General features: G+C 37.5%; 1 protein-coding gene across 1 annotated transcript in view; it reads right to left on the bottom strand.

Moving 5' to 3' along the window:
• The window catches only part of LOC121525012 (splicing factor SWAP), a 105,773-nt gene extending 86,492 nt beyond the window's left edge, over positions 1-19,281 (bottom strand). Inside the window, exons 1-4 of the mRNA XM_041810698.1 lie at positions 18,917-19,281; positions 17,187-17,350; positions 8,759-8,890; positions 5,101-5,177 (exon numbers count right to left, since the gene is read on the bottom strand). Of these exons, the coding sequence (XP_041666632.1) occupies positions 5,101-5,177; positions 8,759-8,890; positions 17,187-17,350; positions 18,917-19,116 (573 nt within the window). The 5' untranslated portion in view covers positions 19,117-19,281. The remainder of the gene's footprint in view (positions 1-5,100; positions 5,178-8,758; positions 8,891-17,186; positions 17,351-18,916) is intronic.
• Positions 19,282-19,786: the final 505 nt, after the last annotated feature.

The raw sequence follows: 19,786 nt of genomic DNA, 5'->3' as shown, positions 1-19,786 counted from the left end.
TTAAAGTTTAAAGCTTGTTGCACCCCTATATTCCTGCTACTGTGGATTAATTGCTTCAGAAATAATTTCATTGTTTTCAATATATACAGTCTTACGTATGGAATTATTTATTGCTTAAATTTGTAGAAAAATACATAAGATTAACCCAAGAATAATCACATATTACATCGCAATTGCAATATTTGGGAAAAAAATCGCAATTAGATTATTTTTGCAAATTGTTCAGCCCTATTTAGGAATGAGTCAAAAGTGTGAGCTTATATCATAAGCCCCAACCAGGGGTTAAAAAAAAAAAAAAAAAAAAAAAAAGGCAGATCATCACTTCAGGGGTCTACCAGCCAATACTGAATAGACAATAAAACAACAATATCTATCACGTTTCATTGATAAAGACCGGCACCAACTTCAAATCCTTCATTAACAGTGAAGGATTCAGATTCAAAATCACATTTTTTTTCACTGCAGAGTTTCTATTACATATTTATTCATCTGACTTAAGATCCCACTAAAGCTCTTTGTTTCTGAGGTTTTCTCTATGTGTTTACATTGTGGTTATCAGCCAATAAAAATGCTATTGACTTAAAAGTAAATTATGTTGAACACTTGAACACACTTTTTAATGCCAAATGTCAATTTACAGTTCCTTTGTGCACCCATTATAACTAATAGGGAATGTGTTGTGAATACAAAATCAGTTTGAATGAAAAAATGGAATCCTGACCTCCAGAATCAGAACTGAATCAAATCATGAAATGATTAAAGACTCACACCCCTATGTAAAAAGGTGTACAGCTGCCATTTTTGGTCAAGCCTCCCTTGAAAAAGAGATCTCAACGGAACTAAAAAGTTGAATGTAAAAGATAACAGAAATTAAGGCAAACAAGGTTATCAGATTAAAACTGTCTGTTAAAAACATTCAAATACGCAAAATAATAAATCACAAAAGCCATATAGTCAAACGTACTAGAATAGAGTAAATACAGGCGTGCATTTCCTGAGATATTCTGCTCTGACAACACTCCCCCCACACACTAGCCTTCTATTATTAAGAACTAAATATATTTAGACTTTAAGAGTGTTTGTCATAAAAACCAAGCACCTCCAGCTAAACACAATGAGCTCTGGGAAACCAAGTCCTCCAACCAATCTAATCAATTTGTACTCACTCTCCAATAGATGTTGTCCTAATTATTCTCTTCTGTTTTACAAGACAGCCTAATCAGCTAATCTATTTATAGGCCATCTGTGATCATCTCACAGTAATTGTGGTTTAATTTCATTATTACTGAAATATCTTTAAAAATGTATATAGAGTAGAATTCCCTCTTTTACCTGCCTTCATACCAGTTTGTCATTGAATGTAAATCAGACATCAAGGCTTCTGCTTGACTTGTCCATAAAAATCAAGACATTCAAAATATCAATCAATTGTCAAAACTCAGACATGTAGAAAAACAGAAACAGTTTCCATTTAGAGCCATGCTCTATTTTTGATGTGTCCTATAATTAGACTGTCAGGGCTTGACATCCATACAGATGGTATTTTAAGATCTTCACATCAGACTTGTCACCAAGTTTTGCTTCAACTTTCTGCTCCTTCAAGAATAAATTACCAAGGCTCAGTCATGTTCATATTTTGAACTCAAACTATCCCGGATTCTATGCAACTTGTGTCTAATATTAGCTACCCAAAGCTTTCAGCCTCTTGAGCATGAAATAAATATAGATGCAATATACTACGTTATATAAAAACTGATCCAACATCTAAATCAATAGGCTTTTAGACCAGGGTAGATTCAGTTGACAGCACACATTCAGCCCGTCTCCAGCAACTGCAGCCGTATCCGGATCCTGCAAGGTTAAGAGTCCCTATGTTTGTAATAGGTCAGAACAAGTCAGGATGAAGTGGGAAGAATTCCAAGCAGTTTGTTCTGTGTGTTGACGATAGCAAAGATTGAAGGAAAAGTACTTTTGACTGAAAAGTCTCAACTCATAAACAAAGTTAACGTACAGGAAGACCACTTCAAACAAGCCTGACTATACAGTTGCATCTCAATAAGTTAGAATATCATTATAAAGTTGATTTATTTCAGTAATTCTATTCCAAAAGTGAAACTTATGCAGCGTGGCATGAAGGTGATCAGTCTGTGATACTGCTGAGGTGTTATGGAAGCCCACGCTGCTCTTCAGTGCTAATTTAGTCGCCTACAACTATGATTAAAAATGTTTGTCAACAGCCTTTTTTTCATGAGAAAGAATAGACTACACCTAGCCAAAGATAGAGCTTTGATGACTAAAACTGATTAAAAGTAAGTTTAGTTTATATCAAGATGACTGTAATTCAGTTTTGGTCAGATATTCAAAATCCATGATATTTCTCCACTGTCAAATAATTCTGTCAAATACAATGCATCAGTCGCTACTCTGCCTCTCAGCTGTAGAAAATAGAGACCTCAGGTTTGGCAAGGTGCATAGAACACACTATCATGACTTGGTACCAAATTTAGACAATAGATATAAAGCTTGGAATAAAAGTTAAGACTAAAATGTGAGTACTTTTTATGGACTTAAACTTAACTAAAATGTTTTTGAGTTTTCGTCAACTGAAACTAGACTTAAACTAAAGGGGTAGAAATTACTAAGATGTGACTAAAACTAAAAAGCATTCAACCTAAAGACTAAGACTGAGACTAAAATTAAAAATGGCTGTCAAAAATAACACTTGCTCTTACAACTGGCCTTGAGCTCTTCTATGTTGTTGGGTCTGGTGTCTCTCATCTTCCTCTTCACAATATCTCATAGATTCCCTCCAGGGTTTAGGTCAGGTGAGTTTGCTGGCCAATCAAACAAAGTGATGTCATGGTCCTTAAACCAGGTATTGGTACTTTTGGCACTGTGGGCAGGTGCAAAGTCCTGCTGGAAAATGAAACCAGCATTTCCATAAGGCTGGTCAGCAGAGGGAAGCATGAAGTGTGCTCCTCTCTTTCTCCAGACTCTGGGACATTGGTTGCCAAATGAGAGGTAAAATTGACTTCTATCTTAAATAAGAACTTTGGACCACTGAGCAACAGTCCATTCCTTTTTGTCTTCAGCCCAGGTTAAACGCCTCTGACGTTCTCTCTGGTTCGAAAGTGGCTTGACACATGGAATGCAGCAGTTGTAGTCCATGTCCTGGATATGTCTGTGCATGGTGGCTCTTGAAGCACTGACTCCAGCTGTAGTCCACTCCTTGTGAAGCTTGCCCAAATTCTTGAATGGGCCTCGTTTCAAAATCCTCTCAAGGCTGCGGTTATCGCTGTTGCTTGGGCACCTTTTTTTTTTGTTTTAACCACAATTTTTTCCTTCCATTCAACTTTTCATTAATGTGCTTTGATACAGCTCTCTGTGAACAGCCAGCTTCTTTAGCAATGACCTTTTATGTCTTACCCTCCTTGTGCAGGGTGTCACTGATCGTCTTCTGGACATCTGCTAAGTCAGCAGTCTTCCCCATGATTGTGAAGCCTACTAATCCAGACAGAGAGACCATTTAAAGGCTCAGGAAACCTCTGAGTTATTGAACTTTTTGACAATATTCTAATTTCTGAGACAATGAATTTTAGGTTTCCATTAGCTGTAAGCCATAATCATCAAAATTAGAGAAATAAACACTTAAAATATATAAGTCTGTGTGAAATGAACCTATAGGAGTTTCCCATTTTGAATTGAATTACTAAAATGAATCAACTTTTTGATTATTTTTTTAATTTATAGAGATGCACCCCTATGTAGAACATTTTTTTCCATCATTTACTTTGGGAAATCTAACAAAGTAAGTTAAGGCTTGACAATAAAACGTGGCATTGGACAGCCCAGATAAAACACTAATTACATTGTGTTGTTCTGTATTGTGTGTTCAGTGGATGTGTGCTCTGTGGTTCTTCCCTCTTGTTGCAGGCGATCAATCATGACTCATAGAAATCATTCTCCTGTAACCTTATCTGGTGTAGGCAAAAAAGCTGTAACTTGCAAACATGTCAAGTGCAGATGCGATGAGGGGATTGCACAGAAAAATTCACTACCTGAATAAAAGTTTACTACAGGCTGAGAGTAAGCTGTCTTAACCAGATATCATGAAGCAGTCAAGGTAAAGCTCTGTTACGGAAATGTAATGCCCCTTTAATGGGATACAAGATTTGTATGACAAATTGCATGAAATGAATTAGCCTAATCCATTAACATCAATGTGCAGGTAATCTTCTCAATTTGTGTTTTTCTTCTATTTGGATTGAATAAGGCCACAAGTACCAAAACAATTTTGATGCTGGCAAAAATCAGTTGAGTGTTGAGAGCAAAAATCTCTGTGACTGAATCTGCTCAGGACTGGCTAATAATAAGACAGTATAACAGTTATTTAGAAGCGGTAAAAAGATGCTAAAAGCACAGCAGCTGAAATTAAAACCAGAATCGTTTTCCTCATCATGTTGACTTACCATAAATCCTCTAATACAAACCAGTGGTGAATTATCATAGCCAGGGGTCATGACCCACAAGAATAAAGAAGGGCCAGCCCAATTTTATAGGCCTGGTGATATCATGGGTCAACATGCTCATTTCCATGTGTTTCCATTTTAGACAGCACAGCTTCTGAGGCTTTTAAACTGTAGTCTTTTTTGAACAGCACAGCTTTTCTTGACTTTACAGAAACACAAAGAGGAGCGGCGCAGACAGGAAAGTCTACCACGGGGGAAAACAAAGTGAGTCGGAGACAGTAGAGATGGTTTGTTCATGAAAAGAAAAGCCTTTCATCAAAAATGGACACACTGTTATATGTTGATTCTCATTCAATTCTCTCTAGAGGTACAAGCCTGACACCATATAATATGCCTCTTTTATAAAACACCTTGAGACGTAAATCAATGTTACCTTTTTTACTGTTCCCTTATTTCCTTTTCATCCCATAACAAGTTCCTTTTTCCATGTTTAAGTTTATGCCTTTATCTTCAGTCTATCCCAAGTTTCTGATTGTTTCTGAATGTTTTGTACTGGACAGACTAGACACCAACTTATATTATAAATGTTAAACTGTGTTCAGATTGAGTGACAGTGATGCTGAATACTCACAAGTTCCACATCAGGGGGGATAGCGAGCCCTGGGGGAGCAATGAACGGTTCCTCAGTCTCCTCTGGCTCTGCCTCTTCTATGCATGGGTAGAAATATCAGAACAAAAAGAATAAGTTCATGGCTGGTTAGTCATTTTTATCAAAAGAAAAGAAAAACAAAGATGCTGCTGGGTATAAAGAACACCCAGATGAGCCGTGACACAGGATTCCATCCTCCATACAGAATCTATCACAAACACTGAGCTTATCTTGCTTTATACTTCACCTGCAACTGTAATAAGAATGTAGGGGTTCGGTGGAAACTAGATTTACATGTTTAATGTTTACTGCAGGGATTCTGCATAGTAATAACAGAATAGAAAGAAAGGCATACTTGACACTTGGCTTGTAATGTGAGGTTTTGTCATGAGTACAGTTTTAAATTCAGCTTTTGTCACAGCCGAAATAACCACTCCGCGCCATGTGTTCACTCTTTTATGTCACGTCTCAACTCCAATTTAGTGCCCCAAATTTGAAAGAAGACAAGCTCTTAATCATCACACCAGTTATATAACAGGATTATCATCATGGTAAAATGGTGTGTGTATGAAAATGCTGCTACTGGCTTAAAGAAAGGCAAAATTATCACTCTTCACAACGAAGGCTTAAAAATGGATTTAATCTTGCTTTTTGAGGCAGTCATACATCATTGCCATTTATTATAAACTGGCAGTGAAAACATTGACTCAGCAGCTTGACAAGAACACAGTCTGCTTACACAGCCGAATGAGACAGTGCATTGTCCCAAATAGACTGAAATACGACTTATTCAGGTATTTCACTCAAGGTGCAGAGGTAAATCATCATATATTCAGTTACAGTATACAACCTCAATTCCAAAAAAGTTTGGGTACTATGTAAAATGTAAATTAAAAAATACAATGCAGTGATTTTCAAATCTCATAAACCCATTGTTAGTGTGGAAATGCCAAGTTTTATATTTGAATGATTTAACATTGCTAAAGGTGAGTTTGGCTCAGAGTTGACAGGCTACCAGAAATAGTAGTCAAGGAATGTACTTTTATGGGACTGAAGTGGTCACATGCAGTACCTCCTCATATCGTGCATCAAGTGTTTGAATGTGCATTTGTTGTATTTGGCCTGTGCATTTGTCAATGATCCAGCTCAGCTGTCATTGCACTCTGGAGATCCCCAGCCAGTCTTGTGACTGTGACGTTTCTGAATATCGTGTCAACACATTAATTTCTATATAACACCCATATTCTATTCACAATAGAAGTTAAACAACTTATCAGTTGTTGAAACTGAGACATTTTACCATTTCATGAAAAATATGATCTCATTTTGAAATTGATGGCAGCAAGACATATCAGAAAAGTAGGGACAGGGCCATGTTTACATTTGTGTAGCACCCCCTCTTCCTTTAAAAGTTTGTAAATGTCACAGATGCAGGCATTTAAACTGTGAGCTAGTAACAAGTGAGATGGTCCCTCTCCTGGGGTCCACAAGACACTGCATCTGAGGTTTCCACACAGAATCTCAAATTTTGATTCATCTGACCACAGAACAGTTTTCCATTTTGCCTCAGTCTTCTAAAAATGAGCTTTGGCCCAGAGAAGATGGTGGTGGGTCCGGATCGTGGTCATATGTGGCTTCTTCTTTGCATGATACAGCTTCAACTTGCATTTGTGGATGGCATGGTGAACTGTATTGACAGTCAGTGATTTCTGGAAGTGGTCCTGAGCCCGTGAGGTCATTTCCAGTGCAAAGTCATGCCTGTTTTAAATGCAGTGCCACCTGAAGGCCCAAGGATCACAAGCATCCAATATTGAACTCCAGCCCTGTCCCTTGTGCACAGAGATTTCTCCAGATTCTTTTCAGTCTTTTGATGATGTCATGTGCTGTAGATGGTAGGATATTCTAATATTCACAATTTTACATTGAGGAAAACCTTGATGAAATTGTTCCACAACATTTAGAAGCAGTTTTTTGCTGATTGGTGAACCAATGAAATGGTAAAATGTCTGATATTCAACATCTGATATGTTGTTTATGTTCTATTGTGAAACAAATATGGGTGAGTGACATTTGCAAACCATTGCATTCTGTTCTAGTTTACATTTCACACAAAGCCCAAAATTTTTAAAGAAGTTAATGGATGTATTGGGAAATGGCTTGGTAGCTATTAGAGCATGATTTTACTGTGAGGTTTGAAAAAGACTTATATTTGTTATATTAAGATGGATAACAGATTATAAATCATTCTGATGTTAAACTTTTATAGCAATTGTTTTGACACAGAAACTATTCATAGCCATAATGATTTGTGAGCACTGTGTTTGATTATCATTGCATTTATCCTGCGAAACGCTCCAACTTCAAATTTTAAATTTAATGGGGCAGAGTGTTTTGATGCCTTTGAATTGTAAAAATGTCATATACTTTAAAGGAGGAGATAAGAGCAGACATCAACTGAAAGACTCAAACTATAGCTAAGATTCAGTTGAAAGAACCTCATAATCCTCGGCATGACATGACCCTTATAGACTTATTCTCAAAGGTAAAATTGTGATGGTATCTTTAGCTTTAGATCATGTACTTATACCCTGAACTCAGCACTGCAGTCTCCCTAGAGATGGGCATCCAGTCTGCTTCTCTGTCAGAAACACAGTGCTTTCAGCAATCTCTACATCAAATATTTAAAGTTGCAACTGTTTTTGTGTGTGTGTCCCAGGTCAGACTGAAATGGATGACAGTTAACACAGTTGTTCACAGTGGATTAAAAGTCTAGATGTAAAAACTTCTACCATCGTTCACTCTTATTTAGTATTATATAATACTGAGCTGAATGTACAGTTTTTAGATATGTGTGAGATATTCCATGCTTGATCTTTAAGCAAAATTTTACTTCAAGGACTGACTGGAGTCTGTGCATCTGCAGGTGATCTTATGGATTACAACAGTTAAGAATAAAGGAAGAAATGGATCAGACAGAGCTGCTGCGTTATTCACAGAAGACTGCTGCAGCTGAATATTCAAACAACTTAGACAAGGAACTAATTCCACCAAAAGCATGTCAAGGAAGCAAGAAGCATTTCAAAGATCCCAGATTTTCAGGCAAAACATTCACATTCAAACTATTGTGTGATTTCTTTTAATAACCAAACATCTAGAAGATTTTGGCAGTAGACAAGCAAAAGCAGTTGCCGCATTGCTGGAGTAGAAAAATAACTGAACTTCCTTATTTAGAACGCAACATTAAGAAAGCTGTCAGTTGTGCTGTCAGCTCTACTTTTAGTATCTGTTCTCTTTTTCTTATTGCAGTGGATTTCTCCTGCATTACGTGTGTGTACATATTTGTGTTTTAACTCTGAAGATTCTGTCCTACACATGTAAGCTGTGTTTTCTGGCAAAAAGGTCACCATGCTTTGTTAAAAAAATGTATACAATTTTTGAATCTTTGCAGTGAGAAATGAAAAACAAGGTGGTTTCTTCGGCATCCTGAAAATGTATGTTTTATTATGTTGTGTGTTGTCACAGTTAAGAATTAGCTTGTCTTGTCACTGATTGTCTTGTTTGCTTATTTATAAACTCTTTACTAATTTAAACCCTCATTAAAAGAGCGTAATACAAGTTTACAAGTGCTGCAGGCTCTCACCATGTTCCTTGTTGGCATCCTCCTCCTCAGTGGGCTGAGAGGGGTCGTAGTAGTCCGCGCTGTATTTGAAGGCCACTGCGTTGTAGGTTCCTTCATCAGCCAGAGCTTCACTCAGACGTTTGTACTCCTCCTCTGTAGAGGACAAAAAAAGATATGAAGGAAGGAAATAAATCCTTATAAATAATATCTTCAAGTTCTACAGTCTTGCAAACTGCTGGATTTGATAACTCAGAATTAGTGTGGAGTTTATTATTATTAATATTATTATTATTATTAATAATATTATGATTATTTCAATATGTTTACAGATAAACAGAATCTGCTATGGTGTTTTGGTACAAAAACAAATAGAGTTCACATTCCTCAATTTAAAAAAAAAAAATAGGAACTAAAAGCATGTTGCCAATTAGTCTGCAAATAAAACACACCAAAAGGTGATGAAAACACACTGTCATGCATAAATGGAGACGTTTATGGGAAAGCTGTGCTGTGCAGTTGAGACTTCTTCTTGCTGGGTTTAATGTTGGGTGACATGCCAACACGCCACCTACTGCTTCAGAATGATTAGTCTCATGAGGAAGTAAACAATTGCCTTTATTATCTGTGGATTCTATAGGTTAATGTTTTATTAGAAGGGGAATAAAATTTTGAAAATATCTGCAATATCGACTGATAATTTCTAGGCACCAATATTTGGCAAGCATGCCCAACTTAGATGTAAAAAGCTGTATTTCTTCTTCTATGTGTGGTAATATTGGATGGATAAAGTGGACTCAGTGTGCAGAGGCATTACGTTTCTGTATCCACCATAACTAATATTACAGCAACACTGTCCCTGAGAGGTTGTATGACTTGACTGTCAAGCTGGGGAGGGGGTTGGCCTTTCTGTTCTCACAGTCAGCAGCCAGTGAGAAGAAAGGGGCCACTATCTTGATTAGCAGAGGCAGGCAGGTGTGTGAGAGGACAACTACAACAGTGAAAACTAACTTGTAAAGAATTGTTTAGAGTAAACAAAAGACTTTTTTACCATTTACTTTCTGTTACTAGGTTAATTTTGAGTTTTGTTGCATATCTATTTTCTAAATTTAAACTGTCACCCAATGACACTCTGAGAAGGACAGAAAAGACTGAAGCAGAGTGAGTTTTTTAACAGGGTGACTGAGAGGGAAAGACGGAAAAAAGCACCTATTAAAGCGCATTAAATGATTTGAGATGTTTTTATTTTAAAAATGGCTTTGAAAATTAATATTTAAAAAAGAAGAGGGGGGAACCAACACTTCACCTTTCATTTAATTTTTCTAATTTCAGTTTTTTTTTTTTTTTTATGTGACCTTGGCACTTTGAGATCTGTCCGTGAGTATTCTGTTTTGTTTTTTAAATAGCCTACAACTGCTTTTACTTGCAACAAAAGTAATTTATTTTGATATTTCATTATTATTGTTTGATTAATTTTATTATTACCCATAATTTGTGAAAATTTGTCATTTTCAATGTTTCTCATAAACTGGACTGAATTATACTACAGGTTAGATGAAATTACATTCTGGACCTTCACTTAAGGGAAATTTTGTCAAACCGGTCCTCCAGGAATTTGACTTGATGATCCCCGCCTTAGACTATAGGGGGTGAAATGTGTGAAATCAACAACACTAATGTTGAATGAATGCATCTGTGAATTTCTAGTTGGTGCCAAATGTTTGAGAATTTGGAGGATATTTTCAGAGTTGAGCTCTTATCTTAATCTGTTGAAGTCCCATCAGTTGAATGTGCCAAAAGTTTAGGAGGAATGTTCAGAAAAGTAGTCCAGCTCTGAGAAAGTCACAAACTATATTTTCTGGTTGTTTTAATTGTTTAGTTGTAATCAAATTGTATTATTTTTCTTAATATGCATTCAGAATGTGCATTTAAATGATGGACCCTATATTAAAATATTATGTTTCCTTGTTTAAGCTAGACAAAATTATGGTCTTCCAAGTGGCTAGTCAACTGTACACTCTCCCTGGGCCTCTGGCACCATCTCTTTTCCTATTTAAATTCATGGCAAACTATATCTTTAATAAAGAACCAAGGGCAAAAATCCCACTAAAACTATCAATATTTCTAATGCTTTCCTGCCGTCCTTTCAGCGGACAGATGGATAATAGCCTGAGTGAATGGGGTCAGGGCTCCAAATTCAAGGGCAAAGCAGCCCGGGGGATGAACCTTCTGCAGGGAGTGCGTGGGTGTGTGTGTGACACAAATCATTAGCTGACTCATTCCGTAATGTCAGTTTGGGCATAAGACACCATATTTCACTTAAAACGGTGCTGTATTAATTCAATTGCAGTCATTAAGTCTGTCTTTCAGAAGGGTGCTTTGTCATCAAAACAGCCAGTTTCATTATAATGTCAAACAGACTAAGATGCAAGTAGCATAGAGGCACAAGTGATTTTCATGGAAATGGACGCTCCTGAGTCAGACCTAGAGTCTGAAAAGCTGAATATGCCATCTCTGTTAAAAATCAGTGCTGGAAAATCAAGATTTGAATAAAATCAACAGACTAAACTATGCAGCAGTGTTGCAAGATTACCGTTTGTACACACATCATGTTAGCGTAAGGCAGAGTGTGCAAAGAGGACACAGGCCTGAAACACTGACTGTCTAAGAAAAGTGTAAACACTCAAGCTCCCCAGCAGCAGCACTGACAAGAAGCTAAACTGATGATTTTAGAAATTCAAGTAGTGAGTGGAGTGAGTCGTCAAAAATGAATGGAACTCAAGTGTCAAGCAATTTGTGTCAAAACATTTTGCTGGTAAGAAGTAGCAGCATATGCCAATCATTATTTTCATATGTGACCGCCCGGGAAAGATATCCTCCATTTTAAGCATTTTATTCCAAGCTTTAAAGCACACCCCTGTGTGTAATGCTTTGATGAAAAGTCATTCCTCCTCTTCATCTGAATGGTTAACAAAAACAACAAATAAAAATAGAAAAGGTCCACACAGAACACTCATATTTGACTGTTTTTGTGAGTGCAAGATCTTCTTAATTTCTATCACACTTACAAATCCACTTTTCTAATTAAATTCAAAGCATGTAAATGGAAAATAAAGTTCTCATGTAATGTGTTTACAGTAGGTCAGGACTTTGCTATGGCTCATTTCCCAGGGTTTCCGCTAGATGTAATTGATCGTGGCACACTGCCACGCCAACATAAAAGCCGCCATGCCCTCAGAATTATGTTCCTTTTTTTCAGATGTTAAAAATGTAAATTATTGAATCGATCTATACAAACATATAGTCTGTACTTGCGCACATTTACGAACCATAATAAGAGTTTGAAATTGTAATCATGAAATGTGACACTGCTCTGTAACTTCCTTAACTTCCTGTCTGTCGTCACACACAGACGGCTGATAAACTTTAATTTCATTTAGTTTAGTACTTCCCTGATTATAATCTGATAATTAGCAGTCCTGTGTAGATATATTCATCATCAAACGTGTCTCATGATGGAGATGAGATCTAAAAGAGGTCGTTGTCGTAAAAACTCCGTGGAACTTTAGTTTCGTTTCTGTTACGATACGGGACTGGGTAAAAACAACAGGGACGGACTGTCAGGCTCCTGTTAGGAGCAGATGGGTGTGTGTCTGTGTGTGTGTGACAGACTAGAGGAGAGACAATTTGTGTGTCCGTCCGTGGGTGCAGGTCAGTCTGACAACAAGCATGAACGAACCAACGTTAGCTTGTTGAATATATGAGTGATAAATGTTTTAAAGTTATCATAATATCATTAACTTTTAAAGGCTGAGGCTGACTTGTGGCTCCTCTGAGATGAAATAATTGCAAGAGGACATAATAAAAGCAGAATCCCACTATAGGAGTCTTTCATTCAAATCATATCCCCAGGCTGTTGTCATTAGTATGATCTTAAAGTGTTTTTGTATGTTTGTAAGGAGGGAGGCAAAGTAAAAGCATAAAAAATATAATTTTCATTTTTGAAAAAATTTTTGAGTGTGTTTATTCTGTGGCATGTCCAAGTTATTTATTTGAACAGAACTAAAAAAATGTTGTTTTCTTTTAGTTGTCATAGACATTTAAACTCTTAACAATTATTTTGACAGCTTTGGAATACCCATGTTTAATTTTTAGTTAAGGGACCCCAATCATTTTTTATTTGTAAAAGTCGTGGTAATGTGGTAATCTGCCGGCTGACATGTCACACGCCGTCAGTGAGACGCTTCTAAAGAAGGCGAGAGCTGCTCGCCCAAACTGTCAAGGTAAAAAACTAACATCGTTATTTTCACCTTATGTCTGAACAAAAGAAACTCAAAATTCCTGTATCAATAAGAAGACATGATGAACATTTTTGAGCTAATGTTGCCCCCGACCCCCCACCCCCACCCCGTATGGGTGGGGGTGGGGGGTCGGGGGTTTACGCAAAGCCCTCCCCCACAGTTTCAAAAAATCCTGGAGGAAACCCTGTTACCCATATTATCATCAAAAATGGGATAAAGGATAGTTATGACTGATGATTAATGGGCCTACAAAAATCCCAATTAAGACACAAAAGGAGATGTTTACTTTAATATCACTCAGCCAAAAAAATATCACTCATCTAAAAAACTGACTGCAACTTGCTACTTATACCCCAGTACCAATATACCAGTTGTTCCCATGCTCCTTGCCAATATGTGTATGAATATTAGGGGTGTAAATGTTGCCAAGGTTGCAAATGTGTTGGTAAGCGCTCCGCTCTGACTCTATTGTAAACCACCCTGTGTTTACAGGAGCTAGTCTGGGGTCCTTCACTGATGTAGATGAGTCTGCACAAGTATTCATGTCTCAGCTTTATTTGAAAGCAGTGTTACAGGAGTCTTCATCAATCATAAATATGAACATTGCACTAAAAATCATGTAGCCGATTTAATTTGCATATTATGTTTTATTTATTTTTATTTTTTCAAACCATGAGATATTAGGCTGTTTTTCATTTTGCTTGTTTTTTTGTTTTTCTCATCACTTATAGTTCTTAATGACACTAGATGCATCAAAGTATTGAGTGATTGGTTCAAATGCATATCTCAAACACGCCTTTTTTTAAAATCATAAGCAGTACTAACATTGTTAAAAGAAAAAATAATAAGTAAGGGTCATCTAGAATTATAAATCTGAGACTTTTTATTCTTTATCGTAGAACTGTGACCCCAAAACCAAGGTACAAACCGAACTGTGAATTCCGTGAACCGTTACAAACCTAATCAATATAGATGTTACAAAATCAAAAAGGCCACAAAGACTGTGTAAATCAGATCCTCTAGGGTGCAGTTAACTAAAAAGCCAAGAGGAGTGAACACCTCAGATCAAAACAAGCTACGAGTGTACACCAGCAACACGGATGAGAAAGTCTACCGGCTGCTAGCAAGACTGAAACAATGACGGGTTTTTCCAAACACAACACAGCAAATTCGGGTCACTGGAATAAACTCTGTGTGAGTTAAAATCAACTCAATCTGAGTGTACATGTGACATCACCAATTAACTCTAGAGGTGAGTTAAAGAAGCCTAACTATTTTCTTTTAGGAGTTGAAATTAAACTCTCACAGGAGTTAAAATACTACTCTTACTAAGAGTATAGTTAACTCATCTTTAGTTTAACTTCTGTGAACTCTTTCTTAATGTTAATCATGAACACTTTATAGTGTTACATATTTTTTATGGAGTTTAGCTTCCAAACCACTTAAAAAGGTTTTTATATGTAAAAATTAATCCAGGAGATACCAGATAAGTTACTACCATGCTGTACCATGTTACTGAAACTTGCCACTTGATATTGGACATTTGGGGCAAAGACATGTGTTTTCTGGTAAGGAAAGAGTAAATAAACAGATGTAAAATTGGGAGGCATTCAGTTATAAGAACCAGCTCAATATCTCTTCCTGTGAGTCTGTCCCTAACACATGTGGGGAGTGTATATCTCAATGGACAATGTCACGCATGGTGCAGATGTGTCTACCATCAAAAACAACACTAATCCACCAGAAAGATGAGCAAATGAATCCTAGCAGTGATAACTGTACATCAGGCAACATCTAAATACATCTAAAATACATATAAACATACAATGAATGATGAGAAAACTCCACTCCCAGATTTGAAGTGGCAATGTAGACGTGGCAGAAAAGCTGTTGGGAATGAACTCAGGAAGTGTTGATTCACTGCTCTCAAAACTGTGTGAATGAACTACTTTTTTAACACTGCAAATGACGATCACCAAACACTAGCTAGAGTCTAAGGGTGAAGCCCATTTCTACCATTGTCTGCCCTTCCCCTTGCCCCTTGAAACAGAGTGGTAAGGGGAGGGGTGAAAACCTTCCCTTAAGAAATGAGACACTACTTGATTGCTGTTAATCATCACACATTGCCGATAAACAACTGCATCATCAGAGGTGACTATAAAGCTTCGACCATCTCGTTCATACTGTGTTGATCTTCTCCGTTTATTTATAAAATTTATAACCCTAATTTACACGTGGAGGTACCGAAAATACAATAAACTCCAATTCTCAGTGGCTAAAGATTGACTATATGAGAAAACACAACTATTGTGTTTTCTAAAATCATTATGCCAAAAATATTTTTTCATTTATGTGCCTCCTTCGTAGTCTGTTGTGCCATTTTGCAATTGAATGCAGTGCATGGGGGGAAATTCATCATACCTCTTGGTTTTAAGTGTGGTCCTGAAAAATCTTCATTTCAAGGGCAATGTAGCCCTTGGCCCTTAGCCGTACCCCTCGATTCAAAAGAGAATTGGGACACCACTTCACCTGACGTGAACACGCAAAACCAAAGGGTAGGGCTGAGATGAGGGCTAAGGGGTATAAGTGTGTGAATTTACTCTGTAAATCTAACTCTTTGACTCTTTCTTGTCTTACTTCCATATTTTTTGATCAAGGAATTTGCTGAGCAGAAAGTCAGGAGTTAGACACGAGTTTTACAATATTGCAAGCTGTGCCAAAACAAGGCAAAATACAGCAGAAACACCAACCTTGTCTTGTGGACTGTGGCTTTGTACTTTGCAGTTATCACCACAGGCTACAAGCTCAACAACTGTGCCAGTGGTTAGCAGGAGTGCAAACTGACAAATGGTGCTAAAAGAGCTACACCGCTGCGGGAACACTTCACATTGTGGATTTTGCTGAACACAACCGATATCATCATGCTGGAGGACAGTATAAACCTTTTGCCCTCTCCGAAACCTCCAAAAATGGACTTTGTCTGACGTACCAGTGGGACTTATATTCCTCATTTTACAGTACTTGTCACTCTGAAGCGTACAGCTGGTGATAACCGTCACTGTTGACGGTGCTAGGAGAAGGCAGCAAGAATATCTAAAATTAATCTTATCTTTGCATAGCTGCAAACACTAGCATGAGAAACAGTACTTAAGCAGCTAAATTATGCCACATTTGCTGGCTTAATTACAGCTGCTTGCTTTTGAAATATAATCAAATACTTTTAAACCCTTTTCAACATCAACACAAGGAAAAATGATAACTATTATCAAGGAGATTTTATGAGAGATTCAACAGTGATTTACAGTGATTTACAGTGTCCAAAGTTCAGATTTAATATATAATTTGTAAGTCTCACATAACTTGTCTTGGCTTCTTCCAACCATTCCCTATTTGACAACTAATAATAAGACAATCTATGGCATTTTATCCCTTTAAATCTCAAAGCCCAATTTAAGACCCTTTAAGACTCTATGGAAAACCAGGAAGTTCCACATCTTCAGATTTGAAGTACACATCTCCAGGACTAGGTAATACGCTGGTTGCCTTCACGCCGAGTATACTGGTTAACTCGTGGGAAAAATCCCTTTTTTGTAATGTGCAGGAATAATACTCAATGTATAATGAAACTGGCTGATGGTAATTGCAGTACGCAGGTCAATTTAGAGCTTTCATGTACTAAGTTTCCCCCATTCACAGTGATTTCACTAACTGGTGTTCCTCACTTCGTGACCCTCTTCTGACACTCAAGCGTCATCAAGATCAAATGACTGCAAACAACCAATATCTATTTAGATATCACTAAGATAACAATATGTTGAATCTGGTGATAAAGTCCTCAGATAGCTGTGCAAGTTGATCACATCAGGAAAGCTAGAGCTGAATATCTGTAAAAAAGAAAATATACAGATTTGGCCTTTACCCTGGGTATATAGCTACCATACTCTCTGCAGCTTTTCCAAACAGAGGCATTGCAGCCTGTTATCTTTCTTGTGAGAAGCATACTCAGTACTTTTAAGTACCTCATACAACTCCACCAAAACCATTTGACTATCCCACTGAGGGTTGCTACACGCTCTGTGATTACCTTGCAGGTTTTTTTCTAGCTTTAAATAAACCACACTGCTTAATGTGTGAACGTGCAGACAGCTCACCTTGCCTGGCTTCCTCTTCCAAAAGGTCTGTGTGCAGAGCCAGGTACCTCTCTTCATCACAGAGTGCCTCAATCCTTTCTTCCTCCTCTGACAGCTGGTAGGATGTATTCCATGACCCACTGTCATACTCTGAAAGGTCATGTAAGTGACCACGCCCATCGTATCTGTTGGATGAAAAGCAGGATTAGAGAGGAAGAAGTTGACAAACCGTGCATAACACTGACCTACTTACCAAGGAAAGGCAAAACCCAAAATTTACAATAAAAAAGATCTACCTCTGTCTGACAAGAGGGAGTATTCTTTTACAATAGAACATGTTTTGAAAATCTCTCATATTACTGTCAGAAGAATACTGCTTCAACACATTTATCAGGTCATTGGGTTTAAATGGTATGGTGCTGTTAAGAACATTTTTTCTGCTACTATCTCCTTTCTGGGCATGTATAAGAAACCAAAGACCCTATCATCAAAAGACAAAACAAAAGAAAAAACAAAGCAACTCTTCTCTTACCTTACAGGGTTCAATTCCCCCCCCTGTAACTCTCATCAATTACTTCTACATCTGCAAAGAAAGTTACATTCACACAAACCCGAGTACATAAATACCTATCCGTAAGAACCCAAATGGGCGACAATTTCCAGGGTTCGTCCCTCTACGCCACCTCTCAGTTGCAGTTCTTCGAGAAGACAAAGAAATGGGGAGCTGTCTTTGGCATTCGGGGTTTGGCAGGACCCCTTAGCCTACCTTGCTGGGGAAAAAACTGGGTTATGTGATAAAGACACACATACAAAGGCTGTACAAATGAATAACAAGTTGGGCCACTGCAGAACAAGAGGATTCAAAAGAATACATTTTCAGGTTAGGTGATGTGCATGCTAAGACAACATCTTGTAGAAATGCTGCTGTTTTGAATGCCTTGTAATTGATCGATTGATAGAAATGCAATGATTTTAATGGACATTGTTATATTTTGAATCACCTTATCTGCAGTGACTTTATTGTTGGTTTGAATTTTCTCTGGCATTGTCAATTTAGGTACAGACTACTAACACCTACACAAATTGTTTTGTGTGCACTGAAATCCTCGATTTGAAAATAGGGTGAAAGTATCACACATGGTCTCTGTCAAACTCTAATTTGGTTCTTTCACTATTTTGACTTGTTTTTCTAATTGTAAATTATGCCTGAGGAAATTCTTCCAACATGCCAAGATACAAATCCTACCAAGCTGTTATCCCGTGATCTCCTTTGGAATTAAACTTTACTTGATCTCTACAGAGCACTTTCAAAAGGTACACAGCACAAATTAATGCAGTCAAATACAACAGCTCTACCTGGTTATATGTCCTTTTAAACAAATATTTTTCACCACAGATTTTATGCCACCATAGTCTTCTTATTTGGTGTTGTAATAGACTGCAGTAGTTTAGCTGGTGTGCCTAATAAATTGGCACCTGGGTGTTTATTTTTGGTCGGCATTGCGATGTTAGCACAGACTGGCAGGGAATTGTATCTTCGCATGTTTGTAACGGAATTTCAGATACTTTGTATTGTCAATTCAGGACATATAAACACTTTAACGGGCAGAAATAACACATTCGTTGTCAGGTGCAGTAATTTCCAAGCTTCTGTTAAGACAAACTCCGTGTGGTCCCTTGAATTTTGAAACAGGCTAACGGACAGCATAGATGGTTAGCATAATGTTTCGGTCTAAGTTTGTTCAACCGACCTATCAATCATGATGCTCTTGTCCCCCATCCATGGGATAAGATGTTTTCCATGATCGTGGTAAAGAGCCCTTTCGTCGTCTCGAAACAGTTTGCAGGCATAGCCGAACACCAAGAGGTCGGCGTATTTATCACTGTCACTCACATCCTTCTTCACAGGTTTGTTGTTGTGGTCTTTCTTTGCCGCTCCGCGACGGTTCATCTCCCACTTGCTCAATAAAACAATTTATTTACTAGTGAGATTAATAATGACGTTACGGTAATAGTTTTTGGTAAACAAATAGCTCACAGGTGGTTAAAATGTCACGATGTTCCGTGTTGTTAAACCCCAAAACGATTCTCTACGTCCCGTTGGTCGCCATTTTGGAAAGAAAGTAAATGCAATGTTGCAGTCGATTCGCACTTTCGACATTTGTTTGTAATATTCATAAATGCATTCATGTGACGACTCTGTGGTTAAAATGTACCATAAACGCCATTAATAAGTATAAATTATTTTATAGTTCCTTTAAAGTTTAAATCAATCGTATTTTTTAAGTGAACTTACATCGGTTGAATGTGCTAGTAGTGAGAATACCCACTGTGCTTCAGCGGCACTTCACTGAAATTACGTTGCGAAATTGAAACAGATAGCCTACAGCACTGGGGATAACCTCTGTGTATGAGAAAATGGGGACATAATTGTAGTTTGAAGGTTATATAACCATCATTAGCCAATACAGGAGATATGATAGGGGAAAAAACTCAAGAAACTGCCAGGGGCTAAATGCTAGACTAGGCTTGGGTATCAAAAGTGTTGGGTAACAGAACCCTGAAAGAGTCAGGATTCCCATCACTATCACAGTCACATCCTGGTTTGGACATCAGGAAAG

The sequence above is a fragment of the Cheilinus undulatus genome, linkage group 17 (genome assembly GCF_018320785.1).
Source record: "Cheilinus undulatus linkage group 17, ASM1832078v1, whole genome shotgun sequence".
Taxonomy (NCBI): Eukaryota; Metazoa; Chordata; class Actinopteri; order Labriformes; family Labridae; genus Cheilinus; species Cheilinus undulatus.
The sequence above is the reverse complement of the archived record's forward strand: the minus strand, read 5'-3'. Positions and strand labels throughout refer to the sequence as shown.